The sequence below is a fragment of the Bombina bombina genome, chromosome 1, assembly GCF_027579735.1.
Source record: "Bombina bombina isolate aBomBom1 chromosome 1, aBomBom1.pri, whole genome shotgun sequence".
Lineage (NCBI taxonomy): Eukaryota > Metazoa > Chordata > Amphibia > Anura > Bombinatoridae > Bombina > Bombina bombina.
Window position 1 is genome coordinate 545330965 of NC_069499.1, and position 23528 is coordinate 545354492.

At 36.1% G+C, this 23528-nt stretch overlaps 1 protein-coding gene across 1 annotated transcript in view; it reads left to right on the plus strand.

The window, feature by feature from the left end:
- The first annotated feature begins 512 nt into the window (after positions 1-512).
- The window catches only part of ICA1L (islet cell autoantigen 1 like), a 129351-nt gene continuing 106335 nt past the window's right edge, over positions 513-23528 (plus strand). The window contains exons 1-5 of the mRNA XM_053713267.1: positions 513-740; positions 6267-6435; positions 14459-14531; positions 15457-15580; positions 15745-15943. Of these exons, the coding sequence (XP_053569242.1) occupies positions 6274-6435; positions 14459-14531; positions 15457-15580; positions 15745-15943 (558 nt within the window). The 5' untranslated portion in view covers positions 513-740; positions 6267-6273. The remainder of the gene's footprint in view (positions 741-6266; positions 6436-14458; positions 14532-15456; positions 15581-15744; positions 15944-23528) is intronic.

Here is a 23528-nt window from a genome sequence, read left to right on the forward strand (position 1 = left end):
ATTGGAAAAGTAGCGTGGCTGTAACAGAAGCAAGGCAGTGATGAGGTAAGGGCCATTTGCTCACATATTTATATTCTTTGAAAACAACATTATTCCTGAACTTGTCCATCAAATGACCATGGAACATATAAACTGTGAAGCAATTGCTTCTTGTATTCCAACCTCTATTCTGCTCAAATACAATTAAAAATAATGCAGCAAAATTGTTAAATTATGTGGCTTTTCATTTGTTACAAAACTGATGAGCAGCATGACATATGTATATTTATAGATTCCTGGCCACCTTTTGTTAGGACATTTTACAGCAATATGCTTATAAGTGTGTAGGGAAGCAGGGGTGGTGTTGCTAGTGCTGTATATATGATGGAGGTAAGTTGTTATATTTTATTGCCTCTCTTTCACCACTCATCTCTATGGTACAGGAAGGGGAGGGCTGTTGTGTGTTTCCTGTTTCCCCTCTGTGAGTGTCCCTGTGCATCAAGCAGTTCTCCTGACCTTGTGACATGGCTCTGCATCTTCCAATATTTTGAAAATAGTTATCATAAAAGGACGTTAAAATCCAATTTTAGTTTCACATAAAATGCGCAGGGAAAAGAAAAACATAAATGTTTTCATTGTTTTTTGCCTAATTTTCCTGTAATTTAAATTTGAATATTTTTTTTTTCCACTGCCCCCAGAATAGTTTGTGTGTATTAAGAACTCTGACCCTGCTACTTGCTGCATAGTATCTGCTTGATATGGTAAGGAGCTAATTTATTTCTGTCTCTAATTGAGCACAGCAACAGTGGTAAGATAAATAATACAATACTTTTCAAGGTGTGTGTCCCACGACTGCAAAGCAATGCAAACTATGCTAATAAAATTACTGGTTTCAATTATTTTAAAACCGTGCTTATTTAAAGAGGTTTTGCAAAGAAGTCTTTCATTTTCTAATAAATATCTAACAAAAATACTTTTTAAGAATTAATCCAAGCTATTGACGAAGGACTCATTTCTAGCATGTGTAAGCATATCTTGATTCAACCATCCATGCTGCTGCATTAAGCAAAATAATAACAGCCCAGGCTTTCTGAAATGGCCACATGCTCTGGAGTGTTGAAACAATTCGATCCTTCAGTGCCTGCGTTTACACTCACAAACTATGCACTATTGAAGTTCCGCATGCAGGATGAACTTGTGAGTAGACATACGCGTTTTGTTTTGTTCCGAATTGAAATTCAGACTAATTTGTCAAATTCAGGACTTTGGATCGATTCGAATTTCCAAATTACCATAGCACGAAACTAACGAATAAATCTGAATTAGTTCGGATTTATTCGTTACATTCAGATGGCCATGGACTAATCACAATTATACTAGTATTGTACAGTATGTTGGGTTACACCTAATATTACAGTACATAATACTTGTCTAATACACAGCACATCCCACCGAACTTACAAATTTACAAATCAAATCCGAACCAAATACATTCGAATGTATCTGAATTCGAATCGATCCAAAAACTAAATTCAAAAACATCCGAATCAATCCGAAACTAATTTTTCCGCAGCGCACAAGTCTACTTGTGAGGATGAATGCATAGAAGACTGTGGAAGATACCTGATAAGAGAGTTATATCATAGAATAATCTTTAAACAGCTGTGGGAAGACTTTGTGGAATTACTTGGAAGCGAGATTCTTAATTAAAACTTTATTCTAAAGATTGTTAATTTAAAGTTGCCTTAGAGGGCGACAAAGAAAAATGTCTGAATCAAATATTAGTTAGCCAATTACTCTTCTATTGACCAGAGATTTGATGAGGACGATAATCATCCTGATATTTAGTCTGCTTTGTAAAGTACATTACCTCAGGTTTTAAAGAGGGAGGCCAGAAGAATAACAAAACAGTAGGGATGAAACACAGAGACCCTGTACAAAAGACTGATATTTGTAACCTAGGAAACAAATGTAACTATCCCCAAGGCAATGGGAATCAGTTGCACATGAGAGAGAGCACAACTAAATGGCTGTTTTTCTTTGTGGGAAAAGTATTCAGTTTGCAAGTAATTAGTGGACAAACAGTGGCAAGGGCAAGAAAAAGCAACACTTTGGCAGCAGATAGCTTCCTAAAAATGAATTGATAATGCATCATACTACCAGTATTGCATATGCAAATCATATAAAAAATATTTCTGGCTTATAAATTCAGATTCTATTTTGCTTCAAAGAACTAGGTAATATTCTTACACATATGTTGTGCATAGCTAATAGCTGCAAATTTACAAAGGGAAAGGAGAAGGATTTATTTAATTTGCTACAGAAGCAAAAAAAAAATGGTATCACAATAAATGCGTTTAAAGACTTTTGTATGTACATGGCTTTGAAAATAATTGTTGTTTTTGTTTTCTCAACACAAGGGGAGAAAGAGCAACACAACTAATCATTTTTCAAACTGCAGACAGTTGTGGCATAAAATCCTTGAACATAGAGACCTCAAGGTGATTTCTGACCTACAGAAGAATGGTTTGATCAGAGGGATAAACATAAAACTTTTTAAAGGGGACTATCAAAGAGAAAATGATTAAATGGGGTAGGAGGACAATATTTTTAATCCCTAAGCAGAGCCAAAGCATCTTAACAAAGAAATCTGCAACTGATTCACTCATAAATATAATATATATGCAGCCCAATTCAACCAGTGTATTGTAGGCCTAATAACTATATGCTAATGTTTAATAAGCTAGATTCTGTGACCTATTTCTTATAGGACTGATGAGCCAAAATCCTACATCACAAGTGTTGAGGACCAGTTGACCAAGCCTCAAACGCTGCTTACATACTCTGGTGGTGTGTTCTTACTCTTTCATTAATAATGTAATATGATATGATGCAATATGGACATTTGCACATAATGCCATACAGTCCAGAACAGAATGGCAAAGCTCAGAGACAGAATCATGATGGCAATGGAAGATGCAGGCTGAGAGAATCCAAATACTTCGCTGATGTAGTTATGACAATAATATGCCTGCAAAATAGACCACCAACAGAAGCAGTTCAGCAAAAACGTATTTGAACTTTGATTTGGGATATCTCCTAATCTTAGACACTTTGTGTAATTTGGATCCAAAGACTATGGCATATGTAATAGCTCAGAAACAGTAACAAGTTGACAAGAGAACAGATGTCTGAGAGAGGATGCAAGGGCTAGAAAATCTAGATAATGAGAAACACCATTGAGAAGTGGTGTTCATTTCAGAGGTGAGGAAGTAAGTTCACATGACTCTGGCTTGGGCACACTTCTCTAAAAAAAAAAAAAAATGTTGCTTGTGCTATGACCAGTCAGAAGGAATCCAGCCTACACACATGATCCACAAGCTAAGGATTTAACCAGAGAGACCTTCATTCCATGCATGGATTATACACAAGAAAACAGAGGCACATGAACACGGGACTGGGCAGTCAGGTGCAGCTGAAACAAGCAGACTGATTTCCAGTATCAACTCCAAGATTCTCACCATGAGTACCAGCTGTGTGTGTGTTCTCAAGTGTGTGATCTTAGATACAACACTCAATCTCTCAAATGCTCATCCCAAGCTGAGTGTGCTAACCTCAAAGTACACTCAAAAATGAATACCAGAAAAAGAGGGGGTGTGGGATAGCACTACAATAGCTGAGAGTTAATTGAACAAATTTATAAATGTTATAGGTACCAATTTTGATATATCTTGATAAAGGCCCCTGGCGGCTGAAACGCGTAGATTTGCTTACTCTGAGACATTTGGATACTAATTCATTGGTGAGGACAGTGAGTAGATAGGGCAGGTACATCGAGCTACATTCCAATTCGAGTAGTCTCTATATGTGTAATCCCTGCCCCAGGACCTACTTTCACATACCTACCCACTGATAAAACCTTTTAATATAGGGGCTAATCAATCAGTTCAAATATTTGTCAACAGATCTGTTCTGAACTTTCAACCGGAACTTATTCCATACTAGGAAGTATACATTGTTTCAACGGTCTGCTACACGCGTTGAGGAACAAGAAACAAGGCACTGATCCAAGCAAGGAAATACACCAACGAACTAAGTGACTAGACTAAAGGTATCCGTATTAGTGTTCCTATCAGAATCGGAAGAATCGGAACTTGGTCGCATGTCCCCGTGGACAAGGTGCCAGAAAAGACATTTTTGAACTGAGCACTTGCTAAACAATATTGTGAGTTTAGATATTTATCAAAGAGCTGCTAAAAATGAAGTACTATAGCAACACATGTTCTTACATAGGGGTTGCTGAATACTTCGGAAACTCTTTATACATTTGACTTTATTGTAACTCTTCACACATTTGATTTTATTGTAACTTCAGATTGTTAAAAAATTATTGTAACTTCAAATTGTTAAAATATTTGTTACGTGCCTAGCCATATGCTAGTTTTTCACTGATGCCGGCATCTTATTTTAAATTATTTTAAACTGTTTATTAATAGATTTATTCAATTTTATTTATTATCTACATACTTGATTCATTTGATACATTAAATTCACTTGATACATTAATTCATTTACTTACACACTTATATTAGGTACTATTCATATATCTTATGGAATTAGTTCATTTATATTAGCCTATAGGCATTAAAGTAAGTCTCTGTATGCCTAAGTGAGGTTCAGAAGAGAAGTATTATATAAGAGTGAGGTTCATAAGAGAAATATTTTTTATCAATTTGGATTTTTATTATTAATTGCAGCTATCACAGATTTTTTTATATCAAAATTGGTACCTAATAACATTTATAAATTTGTTCAATTAACTCTCAGCTATTGTAGCGCTATCCCATACCAGCTGTGTGTGTCTTTGGGAGATTGTGGGTATTTAAAAAAAATACTGCCTTTGCAGACAAGTGTGTTGCATTACAAAGCTAATGGCAAAGGGATTTACAAACCTTAGTACCTTTTAGTCAATTACAGCAAAACATTACTAACCATCACAGTTCCTAGACCGCATCATTCTTGAATGGAGAAATAGATAATGGAGCTTAAGGATTGAAAATAGGCAAAGGTTTTGTATGCACGATACAGAAGGATATACATGGGGCAATTGAGTGCCACTGCCTATATAACAATCTAGCACTTTTAAATACAAACTAATATAATTTAATTCTGTAAAAAAAAAATATTTGAGGAAGGAGTATCCCAGTAAAAACCTTTGACAAAAAATGGGACATGTGCATTCCACTGACTCAACAGAAAATAGGACTAGTCTTCATATTTTTCTTTGTTCTCTTGGTATCTTTATTTGAAAAGCAGGAATGTAAGCTTTCAAGCCGGCCCATTTTTAGTTCAGCATCTGGGTAGCGCTTGCTGATTCGTGGCTAAATGTAAAATTGCATGCTTTATCTGAATCATGAAAGAAAAAAAGAAAACGAGTTTTATATCCCTTTAAGAGATTCCAGGCTACAGATGCGGACTAGACCAATCAGCCGGTCTATTCACAAACAAGAATCATAGGACAAGTATTCCTCAGAAGCAGAGTACATCTTGGCAGCAGACATGCACGTCTTAATCAACTCCTGGAAGATTTGTGAATGCCAGAGCCAAAGGCCATCCAGCTGATGATAGACTACCAGAGCTGCACAATGCTTATTTAGACAGGGAAATTAAATGCATGCGCCAGGCACAGTGACATACAATGTTAAGAAATTAAAGAAATAAACCAGGAGATTTTTTTTTTTCACAAAGTGGTGAAATTCAACAGCAGATTTTGTTTTTGGTGAATTTAGTAAAAAAAAATAAAAAAAAAAATCAATAGATAAACTTTTCTAAAGCGTTGTGATCAACCACTCTCTATGGTTCATAAAGGGATGGTTACTGTATGTTTCCTTTGCTATCTTCTTGTCTCTCCTCTGTGATTTGCCTGCAGCAATGCTCCTGAGCTCATTGCATAACACTTTGAAATAATTCCCTATTAATCCAAACTATTGGCATAAAATTAATTTATTCTCCCAAATGTGTACCCATTCCTTGCTCCAACCTCACATGCTGCTACATTAAGTAAGAATAGGAACAGGTCTATGCATATAAACCTTTTTGTTTTTAATTTTAAAAACGCACCTCTACGTTTCCACTTCTTTTATTCACACTAGGTAGTCATTTATTTATTACCCTTTCCATTTGAAATGAAAGCATGTAGAATTACCAGCAGTTTTCAGTGCAGTGTGAGGTTGTCAGCCTTCATTGATACTCATCATCTTTAAATAATATCTCCGATTTCTCTTTAGCTATTCAATGGATAACAGCGATCAGCAATGGGCGAAAGAGGCGCAATCTATGGTTAGCCGAATGCAGAAGAAATTCTGGAAAACAAAACAAGTCCTAATTAAAGTTACTCGGCAAAAAGAGGATGAGCATGTGGTTGCATCAGACGCAGAGCTTGATGCTAAGCTGGAGGTAAGATACCTTAAAGGGACACTGGACCAATTTTTTTTTTCTTTTGTGATTCAGATTTTAAGCAACTTTCTAATTTACTCCTATTATCAATATTTCTTTGTTCTCTTGCTATCTTTATTTGAAAAAGGCATCTAAGCTTTTTTTTTTTTAATTCAGAACTCTGGACAGCACTTTTTTATTGGTGGATGAATGTATCCACCAATCAGCAAGGACAACCCAGGTTGTTCACCAAAAATGGGCCGGCATCTAAACTTACATTCTTGCATTTCAAATAAAGATGCCAAGAGAATGAAGAAAATTTGATAATAGGAGTAAATTAGAAAGTTGCTTAAAATGTCATGCTCTATCTGAATCACGAAAGAAAACATTTGGGTTCAGTGTCCCTTTAAATAAAGGCATGCTGAGGAAAATATATATATATCGTGGTTCATCCAATGTAGGGATATTTTCCTGCTATAATGTATATGTGAATATACTTTAAACAATGAAATCACAGGATTTTCCTAAATACTTTACATTTTATTTACAACATTTCTCAAAACGGAAGCAATATTTGGGTGATCTGTATTATCTTAAGAAACAGTAGCTTTTAATTGGTATATCCTTTACTAAAAAGTAAATTAAACAGAATTGTGTACCAGGTATGGATAATGCAGAATATTTTTTCATGCCTGCAGTTGCCTTAATTCTACTGACTATTGGTGATAGCCCATTGGCTATTTTTAATAAAGCTGCTTCTTTGTCTTACTGAATGCCAATATATTACTAGCCTTTATACAATAAATATACCAAAATATCACAAAACGTATAAATGTGATAATACAATATTACAATATAAAAAAGAGATGAACCATAAAATGAAAGTTCATATGTAAGGATATATTTGTTCTCTCTGGGGTTTGCAGACCTTTGTGTTCCTCCGTGTGCTCTCAAAGAAAAGGAAACAAAATATGCAACATAGTGTAACTCTGTAACCACTTTAAAGGAGAACTGATACACTTGTTAGCGAGTGATTACTCACATTTGTTGGAGCTTTAAACCAAGCTCAGGGAAATGCGCACTCCCATTTTATACTGGTGGGAAAACAGTTACTCTCACGCAGATATGATAAAATCAAATATATAAAAAGCATTACAAATGCACCATAGACACCTCTGACATAAGGTAAATGAGCAATAATATATATGGTATTACTCAAAAGAGCAGTTCCAAGTCCTGGATGGTGATGGATGGAGAAGCAGAAACTTAACTGCTAAATCCTCCACCTTACAATACCAGTAGGGAATGCTCCTCCACTAGGTGTTCAAGCAAATGTAGAGACGCACTGGAGAGTCTATTGTTACAGTTCCGACGTACGTTTCGCTGGATCAGCTTTTTCAAGGAATGAAGTGCGCATGTCCGTGTTCCCTTTTAAACCTCTAGTAGATGACAAACCAGAAATTAGAAGTTGTAGCCTCCATTTCGGAAATGGTCATTGTATTTCAAAGTACAAATGGGCATTGTATTTCAAAGTACATGTATACTGTCTTGTTTTGCCGCAAGTTTGACCTCTTTCTTGCTATGGGTCAAGTAAGATAACTGTGCTTGTTGACATCATATTTGCATAGCGGTTAAGGTAAAATATAGTTACTTAGTTGTTTTACACTATAACTATATATATATATATATATATATATATATATATATATATATACATACATATGCATATGCTCATGTTACCTTCTCAACACATCCCAGTGTATTTGACATAAGTAAATATAACACTTCCCAAGATCTTATTGTCACCTTTTCAACACCTCTTAATGTATTTGTCACGCATGGATATAATGATTTCCCAAGATCTTATTTTTAACATTATATATGTATAATTGTTCAGATGGACTATAATTGCCATAATGTATACGACATTTAAACATATGCTAGTATTTCATTTTCTACACAATTTACTAACTCTATCCCAATCAGATACAATAATTTTTTTAAAAAATTAACCGAGATGTTATAATAAATGGTCAGTCCCTGTCCTCAAGGCTGCCTCAAAGTTTTTTAACTCCCATTACTAATATTTTCTTTCAGAACAGCTAGTATGCCTTATTAACCAGAGGCATATACATCCCTGTATCTAAAAAATAAGAATGTGTGTTAGTGCCACTACTTGTACACACTGTTTAATTGGTATCACAATATTTTTGTGTCTTATATTCAGTGTTTCCAAGTATTTTTATAACATAGGGATGACAATGTGTCTTAAATTTTATCATCCCTCTTACTGGACCGTATTCTCTAAACCTCCCTCTTCGGTACGTTTATGTGTTTACTTGTGTATATAGTTGCAAACAGGCGTCTGTTTTATTATATATATATATATATATATATATATATTGCTGTTCCCAGAAAATGTCTTTCACAGAAAGTGATGGATTTCAAAATCTTTGTTCAGTCCTTTGGGTATGAAGCTGTCCATAATATGTATTCACTTCATCTCCAAACAGCCTAGACAATTTTGAATATCTCCTCCCTTCCAGCCTTGTTCCACTCTCCTAATACCTAGAAATTCTAGATCACTTATATTCCTATTATGTTTTTTATCAAAATGTGCAGACACAGTATGATTTTGGTACCCTTTCTCAATATTATAAATATGCTCATTCAGTCTAGTTTTTAGAAGTCTAGAGGTGCGTCCTATGTAAATCAAATTGCACGAGCAGCGTAGCATATAAATGACATTTTTACTGTTACAAGTTATGAATTGATTAATATCATACTCTTTCTTACGATCTGCTGAGTGAAACTTGTTACATAATTTTGGAGTTTTCTTCATCAGTTTAAATGCACTGCAGAACTGGCATCTTCTAAATCCCATTTGGGACGGGAGAAGCCAGTTCTTTATAGATTTATTATTGCATACTTCTTTAGTACCATGGGAAAGTTGTAACTTTAGATTGGGAACTTTTCTAAACATTATATTGGGGCCATCCCCCAAAAATTCCACTAGACCTGAATCTCTCGAGAGAATGCCCCAATGTTTCTGAATAATACTCCTCATCTCACTACTTTGCGTGCTGTGCTGAAATATCAGCCTATTGGCTAGATTATTGTTTATTCCTCCCATTTTGTTCTTGTTCTTTGTTTTATACTTTAATAAATCTGCCCTATCCATGTTTGTTACCTCTTCAATCTTTTCTTCAAAAAATGTATTGGAATACTTTTTCTCCAGAAAACGCTCTTTTAGAATTTTTGACTGGGTCTGGTATACCTCTTTGTCCCTACAGTTACGCCTCAGTCGGACAAACTGACCTTTGGGTACATTATTTAGCCAATGTTTTTGATGGCAGCTATTGAGGCTGATGTAATTGTTAACATCTATACTTTTAAATAATTTTTTTGATTTCAGTGTGCTATTATCTATATAAATCTCAAGGTCCAAAAACTCCAACTTAGTTCTACTATAATTTCAAGTAAGGGCTACTTTAAATTCATTTGCTTTTAGATGTTCCATAAATTCCAATAGTTGACTTTCACTCCCTGACCAGATAAAAAAAGAGGTTGTCTATGTAACGATGATAGGACACGAGATATTGCGCCCATTGGGAATTATAGATATATTGATTTTCCCAGTTGACCATATACAAATTGGCGTAACTGGGCGCAAATCTGGTGCCCATCGCCGTGCTGCCTACTTGCAGGTAGTAATTGTGGTTGAACCAAAAATAATTAGTTTCAAGAATAATGGCAATACCTTCCAGAATAAACTCAAGTTGTTTACTATTCAGTGAGTTATCGTTTTTTAGTATGTTCCTTACTGATAAAATCCCAAGTTCTTTATCGATTATCGTATATAGCGACGTGACATCGCTAGTTACTAGCCACCACTCACTATTCCACTTAAGCTTTTCTAGGTGATTTAGGATACTGATGGTGTCCTTCAGATATGATTTAGTCTCTTTAACTTATATTTGCAATAATTGGTCTATGTATGCCGAGAGATTACTAGTGAGGGAGTTAACCCCCGACACAATGGGTCTACCCGGGGGGTTATGTAGATCTTTATGTATTTTCGGCAATACATAGAATGTAGGAGTTTTGGGAAATTTATTGTTGATATACAAATACACTTTTTTTTTTTTTTTTTTTTTATTTAAGATATCCTCTTTTAGACCTTTGTCCAGATATACCTCTAGTCTCTTTTTGTACTTGAGAACTGGATTTGAGTCTAATTTCTTATATACATTTATATTATTGAGCTGTCTAAGACATTCCTCATCATATTTGGTTTTGTCCATTATCACCGTCCCTCCGCCCTTGTCTGCGGGCTTTATCACTATCTTATCATTGCCTTTTAGTTCTATTAATGCTGTTTGTTCCTCACTACACAGGTTTGATCTATAGTTCATCTTCATATTTTTTATATCTCTATGGACTAATTCCAAAAATGTTTACATAGGTGCTGATTTGCATTGTGTGGGATTAAACGAGGATTTATTGCACACCTCTACATGTCTATATCTGCTTACTTCTATGGAGCTATTATTTATTATAGGGTTATTAGAGAAATATTTCTTAATGCACAAATCCCTTATGAACTTTTGTACCCCTATAAAAGTGTCAAATTTGTTAATTCTGTGGCTGGGAGTGAAATTTAGCCCTTTATTTAAAACAGATATTTGTGCCCCTGATAATGTGATGTTAGATAAATTAAAAATGCCTTTACTTTCATTTGCCTTTGCTCCTGTTTGTTTATTTTTTAGTGCTCTGCTCTGTCCATATTTTTCCTTCTTTTGTTGAACAGATCTGAATCTGTTCTTGTATATCTTCTTTTTCCAGTCTCTAAAAAAACCTCCTCGTCCTCTGCACTAAATCTTGCTAATTCGTCTAATCTATTATGTGTAGTAGTTTCTTTTTGATAGTGTAATCTCTGATTCTTGAAAGGGTTTTTTGGTTGCTGACAACCATTCTCATCTCTCCTCTGTTGTTCAGATCTATAGTGATTGCCCCTATTGTATGTAGTCTGATTACCCCCCATCTCATACTGTTTATCAATATATCTGTATCCTTGGCGGGAATCATATTAATTTCTATGTGTGTAATATTTTTCTCTTTCCCTCTGTGCCAGTGAAGTATAATTATGTCTATTCATTGTGTTACCCCTATTGCTATTTCTATTGGTATGCCTAAACCCTTTTTCTTTCTGGTAACTAAGATCCCTGTTGTTATTGTCAGTGTTATAAGTGTTCGCCCTTTTATTTTTGGCTTTATAATTTATTTATTTCCTCTCCTTATAATCCTCATAATCTCTGAAGTACTTATTCCTTTTAGTGTTCTTTATCTCTTTCTTTAATAAGTCTACATTGCCTGCCACTTTCTGTGAAAGCTCCTCATAATTTTTATTTCCTATATGAGGAATTATTTTCTGTTCCAGCATATTAATTTCCTCATTTGCTTCATCTAACAATTTCTTTCTTTCACTAATGATAAGATACATTCATTTCTTAGTGCATTCTTCTAAGATATGGTTCCATTTGGTCATAAACGTCAAATTATCCTGGCCAAATGTGGGATTTTTTAGGATGCATAATCCCCTAGGGGTAATTTGTTCTTTTAGATATTTTTCTAGGGTTACTATTTCTAAATGGAATTTCGTTTCCTTAATCATATATTTTTCCACTTCACTTAATAAACTATCTAGTGTTTCATCAGTGGGCTCAGTGTCATTAAAAAAAATCATCAGCACCTGATGCAATAGTGCGTCTGTTGTGAAACAGAGACATACCGTTATATCTAATGTATGAATATGAGAATATCTTTAACCTCTATTTTATAAAATTTATATATCATTTATATGCTATGCTGCTCGTGCAATTTGATTTACATAGGACGCACCTCTAGACTTCTAAAAACTAGACTGAATGAGCATATTTATAATATTGAGAAAGGGTACCAAAATCATACGGTGTCTGGACATTTTGATAAAAAACATAATAGGAATATAAGTGATCTAGAATTTCTAGGTATTAGGAGAGTGGAACAAGGCTGGAAGGGAGGAGATATTCAAAATTGTCTAGGCTGTTTGGAGATGAAGTGGATACATATTATGGACAGCTTCATACCCAACGGACTGAACAAAGATTTTGAAATACATCACTTTCTGGGAAAGACATTTTCTGGCAACAGCAATATATATGATAAAACAGACGCCTGTTTGCAACTATATACAAACACATAAAGGTACCGAAGAGGAAGGTTTAGAGAATACGGTCCAGTAAGAGGGATGATAAAATTTAAGACACATTGTCATCCCTATGTTATAAAAATACTTGGAAACACTGAATATAAGACACAAAAATATTGTGATACCGATGAAACAGTGTGTACAAGTAGTGGCACTAACACACATTCTTATTTTTTAGATACAGGTATCTATATGCCTCTGGTTAATAAGGCATACTAGCTGTTCTGAAAGAAAATATTAGATATGGGAGTTAGAAAACTTTGAGGCAGCCCTGAGGACAGGGACTGACCATTTATTATAACATCTCGGTTAATTTTTAAAAAAAATATTGTATCTGATTGGGATAGAGTTAGTAAAATGTGTAGAAAATGAAATATTAGCATATGTTTAAATGTTGTATACATTATGGCAATTATAGTCCATCTGAAGAATTATACATATATAATGTTAAAAATAAGATCTTAGGAAATCATTATATCCATGCGTGACAAATACATTAAGAGGTGTTGAAAAGGTGACAATAAGATCTTGGGAAGTGTTATATTTACTTATGCCAAATACATTGGGATGTGTTGAGAAGGTAACATGAGCATATGTGTGTATATGTGTATGTGTGTCTATGTATGTATGTAGATGTGTGTGTGTATGTATGTGTATGTGTGTATATATATATATATATATATATATATATATATATATATATATATATATATATATATATATATATTCGTAAAACAACTAAGTAACTATATTTTACCTTAACCGCTATGCATTTATGATGTCAACAAGCACAGTTATCTTACTTGACCCATAGCAAGAAAGAGGTCAAACTTGTGGCAGAACAAGACAATATACATGTACTTTGAAATACAATACCCATTTCCAAAATGGAGGATGCAACTTCTGATTTCCGGTTTGCCATCTACTAGAGGTTTAAAAGGGAACACGGACATGCGCACTTCATTCCTTGAAAAAGCTGATCCAGCAAAATGTACGTCGGAACTGTAACAATAGACTCTCCAGTTCGTCTCTACATTTGCTTGAACACCTGGGGGAGGAGCGTTCCCTACTGCTATTGTAAGGTGGAGGATTTAGCGGTTAAGTTTCTGCTTCTCCATCCATCACCATCCAGGACTTGGAACTGCTCTTTTGAGTAATACTATATATATATATATATATATATATATATATATATATATATATATATATATATATATATATATATATATATATATATATATATATATTGCTCATTTACCCTATGTCAGAGGTGTCTATGGTGCATTTGTGACGCTTTTTATACATTTTAATAAATATTTGATTTTATCATATCTGCGTGGGAGTGCGCATTTCCCTGAGCTTGGTTTAAAGCTCCAACAAATGTGAGTAATCACTCGCTAACAAGTGTATCAGTTCTCCTTTAAGTGGTTACAGAGTTGCGTATTTTGTTTCCTTTTCTTTGAGAGCACACGGAGGAACACAAAGGGCTGGAAAACCCAGAGAGAATGAATATATCCTTACATATGAACTTTCATTTTATGGTTCATCTCTTTTTTTATATTGTAATATTGTATTATCACATTTATATTACTAGCCTTTACCTATGATGGAAATCTAGTCAATAGTAAATATTATTATTATTATTATTATTATTATTATTATTATTTTATTTATTTTTATATATATATATAATGTCATGCTAATTTCTGCCAAAACTATTAAACCAGTTAATTGTTTTTCGCTTCATCTAATATTCATTAAACTGAAAATCTCAATATATGTATTTTTGAACAGATATTTCAGTCTATTCAGATGACAGGATCTGAACTTCTCAAAATGATAGAAAAATACCAGCAATCACTTAATGGTAAGTTATGTTAAAAGACATACTTTATCCCCCCTACATAACCAGTATATAATTTTTAAAATGATACATTTTACGTAAAACTTTGTGTACAGATAAAACATTTTTTTATGTGGTATTGTTTAGACTTCTAAAAACCTGTATTTTCTTATAAACATTTACATGTATCTCATGAGCAGCAAAATTACTCAGTCCAGTCTATATGTGAGGCAAAAACAACTTGGCAGACTATTCCTTTTTAATAGTGAGTCATAAACATACAAATTGTCTTTCATTTTTACACTGCTGTCTTATTTTAAGTGTCAAATCCATTACATTAAACATCAGCACTACCTGACTCTGAGCAGGTGCATAGATTTGTATCTGTAGGCAGTCCAGTAATGAGAATGAAGTACATCACAGGTGCATGCAATTCGAACGAGTTGACAGGGCCTTCCTAATTATTTGGTGGCTGGAAAATTTTGAATTGACAGGGTCTCTAGCAGTGTTAATATGCCATTGTATATTGGAACTTTTTTATTTTAAATAAATAGTTATAACAATTCTTAATGTAAAAATGTATTACTATTTATCTCAACTAGAAAATAGACTGTAGATTTAAATAAATATTTTTCTTTATTTTCTGCTGCTGGGACATAAATTATGCTGTGGTTGAAAAGTTTTATCAACAAAGCCCAATTTTTTTTAAATTTTTTTTTTTTTTTTTTTTTTTTTTTTTTTAGAACATGCAACCTAACCAGCACTTAACATCAGCTAGCTCCCTGTAGTGTATTAATGCTAATGAGCCTACGTAGGTTCTAAGAAAACAAGAAAATCGTATAAAAAGTAAATTGGAAAGTTGTTTTAATATTGCAAGTTCTGTCTGAATCATTTTGATTTTGCTGTCCCTTTAAAGCAATATGTATTCCAATTGTGATGTTTCCCACAGCTCTGTCTGAAGAAGAAAATGATCTTGGCCTACTCTTGAAAATACAGTCTGAGCAAGACAACACAGAAGCCGGGAAAATGTTAAGTGCCACTGGCAATGCACTTTGCTTTTCCGCTGGTCTAAGGTACAAATGATTAGCATATTGTCACACCTTTAAAATATCCCTACCTAATTTAATTGCTGCAGTGGATTCAAACTAATTTCAGCTAGTGCACATTCAAACTAATTAATAGATCTTGATTTACTTTATGGGCTTACCATATGGCAATGTTTTATCCTCTCTCTCAGGTTCGCACTATGCACACCGTTAGTGCGTTTGGAGCAGGAGATGGCAACCTTCAGCCGACGAGCTGTCTCTGACACATTGATAACTGTCAATCAAATGGAAAAGGCACGAACAGAGTATCGAGGGGCACTTCTGTGGATGAAGGATGTGTCCCAGGAGTTAGACCCTGACACCTACAAGCAGATGGAGAAATTCAGGAAGGTCTGTAGAGCTTGCTTGTCTGTTTTAGAAGTAAACCAATGTAAGCAGATAAGAAAAACCCCATAGCACTGGTTTTCAAACCCATCCCCAGGCCTCCCTAACAGTCCAGATTTTGATGATATCTGAACTAGAGCACAGGTGAAATAATCTGCTGATTAGTAAACATGGTTATTTTACCTGATCTTACCCAAGATAATCCTAAAAATCTGGCCTGTTAGGGAGGTTTGAGGACAGGTTTGAAAACCACTGCCCTAGGGGTACAGTATCAAAAACATAGTGGATTAATTTACCATTTTGTATTTGTATTGTGTATATATTAGTTTTTATCAGCATTATTTTTAGTTTTTTTTTTTTTTTCGATTTTAGCAGGTGTAATAGCCTCAATTATAATGAAACATTTCATAAATAATTGAGGCACTTAATACATTTATAAGATGTATACTTTATGCAGTACAGTACTCTTTAGTTTAGTCTAAATTCATTTAAGAGAATGCAAACACAAGGTGGATTTATATTAGTTTTATCTCTATTTTTTTTCCACAGGAGAAATATTCTCTTGGCTAACATTTTTTTTTTTAAATTGAGTTTTCTTCAAAGACATACAACAATGTAAAAAATGAAACACATATCACATGAAGCAATGTCAAGTAAACAACGAATAAAAACAACAAGATGAGATTATAAGAAATACAAATAGGATAATACAACTATCATGTGAGTAGTATAGGTAAGATATGCCATCTAGAGACCTCCTGAATGAAGCAAGAGGCCACTTTTGGACCTCCAGAAATAACTGGAAATATTCATGCTACAGGTGGTCATTTGAGACTGAGGAGACCACTCTTAGGTCTCTGCTAACGAACCTCTTTTTTTGGATAATAATAGCATATAATTCAATATCACTTATGTTTCAAAGGATAATATTAAAATAATAATTGTAATTTCAATGAACCCCCTAGTTTGATGCAGGTCTTTTAATAGACCTCTTAAGTCTTGAATTATATAACTTTAAGGGGGTATCAAAATATAGGTATATATCTTAGAGTGAAGAATGAAACAATGCGTTAGTAATACTTAAGAGAGAACCACCTTATGCAAATTGTTATATCAACAAAATGGATGCTCCTTACCGACTGCTTCGTTGAACGTATTAAAGAACAAATAAACTATAAGATATAGTATTAACTAACTCCAAGTTAGAGAGTTTAGGGGACAGATGCATCCCTCCAGCCAGTAAGGGTAGGGAGCAGATGTATAGAGCAGACCATTCTGATATTGAGCCTAAAGATCTACTGAGATACCTGAGATATAACTAGTTTATATGCTTATATGGTGTGAGGTGTTTAAAAGAGTTATCTATTCTAGTAGCTTCAATCCTTGACTTCAGCATATATATGTATTAGTTTAACTGATAAGAGGTTTATTTTTTACGAGTCCCTGCCAATATTAAAGTTGCTATGCCCCTCGGCTGCAAGAAGCACAGCAAAAACAACTCTGGTCAGCGTAGGGACTATGGAACTTGTCTTTAAGGCTAATGTAATAACTAGGGAGAACTACTGCCATCTAACCTCCTTCATAAAAGGTATACTGCTTGAGGTCTATACCATGTACTTATTACAGAATATCATTTAAAACTGTGAAGGGTTAACAATGACTTCCAAACATTCTACAACAGATCTAAAAAGTATTCTGGTCAGATGGAGTGAAACTTACAGCGATATTGGGCCTGAGCAACCTGCTGATTATTAGGTTAACACTGGCTCGTTTACAGGATCTACCCTGTCCCCCCTTTCATATAGGACACAAGGAGAGAAGGCCAAACTGTAATAACTAATCACTCTGCTTACTTCAGAGAGTCCTACATAATAACAAAATGACTATAACACTTATAGTAATGGAAGGTCACAACTGTTCTAACTAAAGTCATAGAGCACATAGATGTATGTATGTAAAATATAAGTATGATAAACACACAAGAGGGCGCTATAACAACTGAGTGGTACAAAAGATTATCAGTGATAAAAACAATAACAAACAATATATATGAGAAACTGTGAATAGATCATGGACTCTCACCATAAAGACGATATAACTATTGATATTCAGTCCCAAACATGTGTACAATGTTCATATGTCCAATGTCCCAATGATGTGAGCAGAACCAGTTGCTGCCGATAATCCTGCACTCTCCTCCTGTAAATGCCCTCTTCTCTCCTAAATGACCGGAGGCAGATCTATAGGGGTGGCGGGGAAACAGAGGCGACAAATGTGTGTATCCAGTGTGATAATGGACCCCCCTGCACAAGTATGCTATACCCAGGGTACTCACACTTTGACTTAGCACACCAATGTGCTGGTAGGCGCAGACTGGCTATCAGAGCAAGCCAGCTAGCTCTCTCCGGTGCACTCTCTCGCTGTGATAATCGTCAAAGTCTGATCCGCTGTGTCTCCTTAGTGCTGGTCTCCAACGCCAACAGGAACTGGTAACGGACTAACTCCCAAGGATTGGTAATGAGGATATACTTGTCATAGAATCACATGCGATGGTATAAAATAGACTTTAATCAATATTAAAAACAACCATACAGATTCCACAAGTGAATATCAGGTATGTATTCTTTGCTACGCGTTTCTCGGCTACTTATGGGCCGTTTCTTCAGGCCTGAAGAAACGGCCCATAAGTAGCCGAGAAACGCGTAGCAAAGAATACATACCTGATATTCACTTGTGGAATCTGTATGGTTGTTTTTAATATTGATTAAAGTCTATTTTATACCATCGCATGTGATTCTATGACAAGTATATCCTCATTACCAATCCTTGGGAGTTAGTCCGTTACCAGTTCCTGTTGGCGTTGGAGACCAGCACTAAGGAGACACAGCGGATCAGACTTTGACGATTATCACAGCGAGAGAGTGCACCGGAGAGAGCTAGCTGGCTTGCTCTGATAGCCAGTCTGCGCCTACCAGCACATTGGTGTGCTAAGTCAAAGTGTGAGTACCCTGGGTATAGCATACTTGTGCAGGGGGGTCCATTATCACACTGGATACACACATTTGTCGCCTCTGTTTCCCCGCCACCCCTATAGATCTGCCTCCGGTCATTTAGGAGAGAAGAGGGCATTTACAGGAGGAGAGTGCAGGATTATCGGCAGCAACTGGTTCTGCTCACATCATTGGGACATTGGACATATGAACATTGTACACATGTTTGGGACTGAATATCAATAGTTATATCGTCTTTATGGTGAGAGTCCATGATCTATTCACAGTTTCTCATATATATTGTTTGTTATTGTTTTTATCACTGATAATCTTTTGTACCACTCAGTTGTTATAGCGCCCTCTTGTGTGTTTATCATACTTATATTTTAGTTCTTATTCCAATTTTTGGTATTAAGAGGTGCAGCTTGTCTCCCTCATTGGGAGGTTGTCTATTCCCTTCATATTTACTAATAGTTTCAGCGCCCTCTAGTGACTAAGGTCACAGTTGTTTATCCGATGTATGTATGTATGTACTGTATGTATGTATATTGGGGCAGAATCCGATACAAATTGATAAGGATAACTAGTGATGGTCAAGTTGCTAGAAACTACCATTGGTGAGTTTAAATCCCCCTGAAGATATAATATATGAGGTCAGCAAGATTACAACTAACATATAGCAGCATATTAACACAAACCAATAATAAGAGACTGGATACAAAACAATGTCAAAGGGTAAAAAGCATGCTGAATAACTCCTATTATCAGACCTAAAATCTTCATATGGAGACTATCGTTCAGCTGCATTGTTGTTCAAGTATACTCATTGTCTCAAACATTAACCCTACTCCTGAGGGGAGAGAAAGCATGATAGGTTAGAGTAAATAGCAGGGATGCTAACAAGTTAAACATTGACTCCATAATATTCTATATCATATCTAGAAATGTGCTGTTCATAAGAATAGAGACAGTCTTATGTAATTACAGCAGTTTTTGTACTGTGCAGGCTAACAAATGTTAGAAAAACACAGGTCCACACAAGGGATCTATCCTATTCCCCACCTTCACATACGGGATGTTAGAGTTAACGCGTCTCAGGATACCAGTCGATCTCCGTGGTTTAAAGCGTCTTGCCTTCATGAGTTTAGATGTGAAGGAGGGACGCAGTAGGAAGAAGAGAAGCAGGGTTTTCTTTCATTTCTCTCTAGTAGCTGCCGCATTGTTTAGGGATCAACCTAGAACCAGGACCCCACGCTTCAGATCCAATATTGTTGCGGCTAGATGCGGGGTATGAAAGTCCGGCACCGGCAGTGCCATGGCCTCTCTAAAGTGGGTCTTCTCCCGGATACTATGCGCAACCCCTAGGCCAGGGGGCAGAATTATAGGCTGTTCCTCTTCAACGGTTGTGGGGTAATGTTAGCTGGTCTTAAAATAGCACTCGGCAGGGCCTCTCCACTGTAAGCAGTACAAGGCCCATCTGTATTAAAACAGCGATCGATCAGTAGATGGAGCCGCTTAAAATGGTCCTCCAGTAAGCTAAGAATCACAGCTTCTGTTTCTTTTAGGTTCAGCGCCATTGTTGCGACTTAGGTGGTTCTATGACGCCTGAGAATATCTTGATGGATAGCAGCGTTATCCAGCTGCTCAGTAACCCGGTTACCCGGGGTGGGGGTTAATATGCAGTAGCCTAAGCTCCATAGATTATGAGCCACATCAAAATGACCTGTAGAGTCGTTTGTCTACAGGAATAGGTGTTAATGCCATGTGATCATTCACTATGTAGCTGTGCCGAATAACATAGGCTAGATGTGCGGCTCCAAGGCAACAATCTGGACTCTAGCAATGTTCAACAGTATTTTCTAAAGTTTAGATCCTATATAAAGCTAGTAATTAAAGATTAAGTCCTTCTATTTAGTTTTGGAGCCAGGAGCTCAGAGAAAACACGGCCAGCAGCTTCAGCTATCAGGACCGCCCCCCCCCCCCAGTACATTTATTTTAAGTTTAATATTTTTATGTAACCTAATATATGCTTATTGTAGTATCTTGAAATTGACAAAACAATGATAACTTTATCTAATTAATCATGTTCTCTGTCCAAATAGCGTGTTATAAAATACTGGTGGTGTTGCTGCAAATCGAGGAGGGATGTATGGGGTTGCGGTAGAAAGATAGTCACGTGTGAAGGAGCAAAAAAATGGAGTGAGGATAAAGGATAGAATCTTGTTTAAGCGCATTCCACATGGTGTGGAGAAGGGAAGACCTACCCTTTGTGTCTCCAATATTGATATGCGTTGTGTAGGTAAAGTAATATGGGTTTGTTAAATATGCTTCCCCCTGTTCCACACTTTCAGCATCATCTCAACCGTGCCATTTCTAATGTAATGGTATCTTTCTAGTTGAAGTAGGTCTACTTGGTCTGTCCAATCCTTCAAGGAGGGGATTGTGGTGGTTTTCCAGTGCCAGGGGATTAAAAGCCCCTCCAGCATTTGCCCGTGGTTGAGGGATAAATAGTTTTTAGTCTGGATGGAGTGAGGTACCATCTCATCAGAAACTTGCAATTGGTTTCTTGGACTTGGGTTGAAATCAAAGCTGTTTTAGTAGCAGAAAATATAAAGTTCCAATCTTTTAAGGTTACTTCCATGTTTAGGTCTTTTCCCCAGGCCTTACTGTATGTTGGTAGATAGTTGGTTTTGTTTTGCTTTGTTTTTTTGTTTTTCTGGGACTAGGATAGGAACAGTTTCTAGAGAATGGATATCAGGTGGGTTGTCAGGGTGCCAGGAATCAGACTGAAACGAGAAGTGCAAAAATAATCACACCTTTATTAATAACAAAAAATAATAAAAAGTCCACAAGTCAAATAACAAGCCAGGAGTCAAAACCAGAGCTGGTAGTCAGACGAGCCAAGTCAGGAGCCAAAGCGAATAGTCAGACGAGCCGGAATCAGTAACAAGGAAAACAGCAGAGTCAGGAACAAGCCAGGGATCAGGAACCAGGAAGGACGTCAGACAGCCAGGTAATACACAGGAAGTCAAAACCAGAGCTGGTAGTCAGACGAGCCAAGTCAGGAGCCAAAGCGAATAGTCAGACGAGCCGGAATCAGTAACAAGGAAAACAGCAGAGTCAGGAACAAGCCAGGGATCAGGAACCAGGAAGGACGTCAGACAGCCAGGTAATACACAGGAACTCTCACAAACAGGTCTGAGACAACGCAAAGGCAAAGCATACTGAACAGAGGCCCTTTAAATAATAAGTAATGACATCACAATTCTGAGACTGCATCCTGTCTCACACAGATGATGCACACCAGTCTGGCCATAAAAGGAAGTGCAGGAAATGAGCAGCATCCCCCACAATGCACCATAGTCAGCAAGAGAGGTGAGTAAAATGGCTGCCAGCAGCACATGGCAAACAAAAAAGGGAAAAAACCCTGACAAGCGTGTAGTTTTTGAGTTTTTCAAAATCTAAAAAAATTTGTGTTTGTGGGAGTCGATGTAATGTTTCACCTGTGCATTTGACAACCAGGTAAGTGGTGAGTCCGGGTCTGAGTTAAGTATATCTCTGAGGCTTTTTTTTTAATTTTATGTTGGTGAGATATGTGAAATAGTGTCCTTTTCACAATGTGGAATCCTGTATGGCAATGTGATTGTTTTATATTCAAAGGTAAAGCCGTGTTGTCTCGGTATGGCATCATAGGTAATGACTGTGTGGAGATGTTTGTGGATGTATGAATTATTTTATTCTACACCGAAAATAACTCTTTCAGCAACGCATAGCCTTCTAGTATGGCCGGTCTATCTCTCCTTGGTAACCATGCAAGTATTCCTGGGTTACCTGTTTTGTAGTATGGATCTATCAACCTAAATCCAATGTTTCAATGGATGGTTTGTACACCATTCTACAAGCCTTTTGTAGTATAATGGCGTGTCTATAAAGGATCAGGCTTGAGACACCCAAGCCTCCCTTTTTTCTTTTGGTAAGTATAAGGTTTGTTTATGGATTCTTGGTTTTATCCTGTTCCAAATCTAATCCTCTATGGCTTTTTGTAGTTTTAATGTATAATCAATATGGAGGAGTATTGGGAGGGTCTGTAAGATGTAGAGGATTCCTGGGAGGCTATTCATCTTTATCACACTGATCTTACCTAACCATGAGATGCTTTAATTCTTCTAGTTAGCGAGGTCACTTATAAGCGATCTTTCCAAAAGTCTGTAATTAGCCTCAAATAGTGTTTTGGAGTCTGCTGAAAGATAGACTCCCGGGTATTTCATCTTGTCTTTTTGGAGTTGGAGGGGACAAAGTGTCATGATCTGGGGCATTGCGTCTTTTGTTATTTTTAGGTTCGATTGGAAGTTGGAGTATTTGCCATATTCACTAAAAACTTGTAGGGCTCATGGAAATGATGTTTCAGTTTTGTAAGTGTTAATAGAATGTCGTCTGCGTACATTGCTAACTCATCTTCCGTGTTGCCCAGGGAGATACCAGTAATCTGTGGGACTCTACAAATTTTTAGTGCTAGTATTTCGATGGAGTTTGCGAATAGGATTGGAGAGAGCGGGCAGCCCTCTCTGGTACTGTTAGTGATTGCGAAGCTATTGAATAGT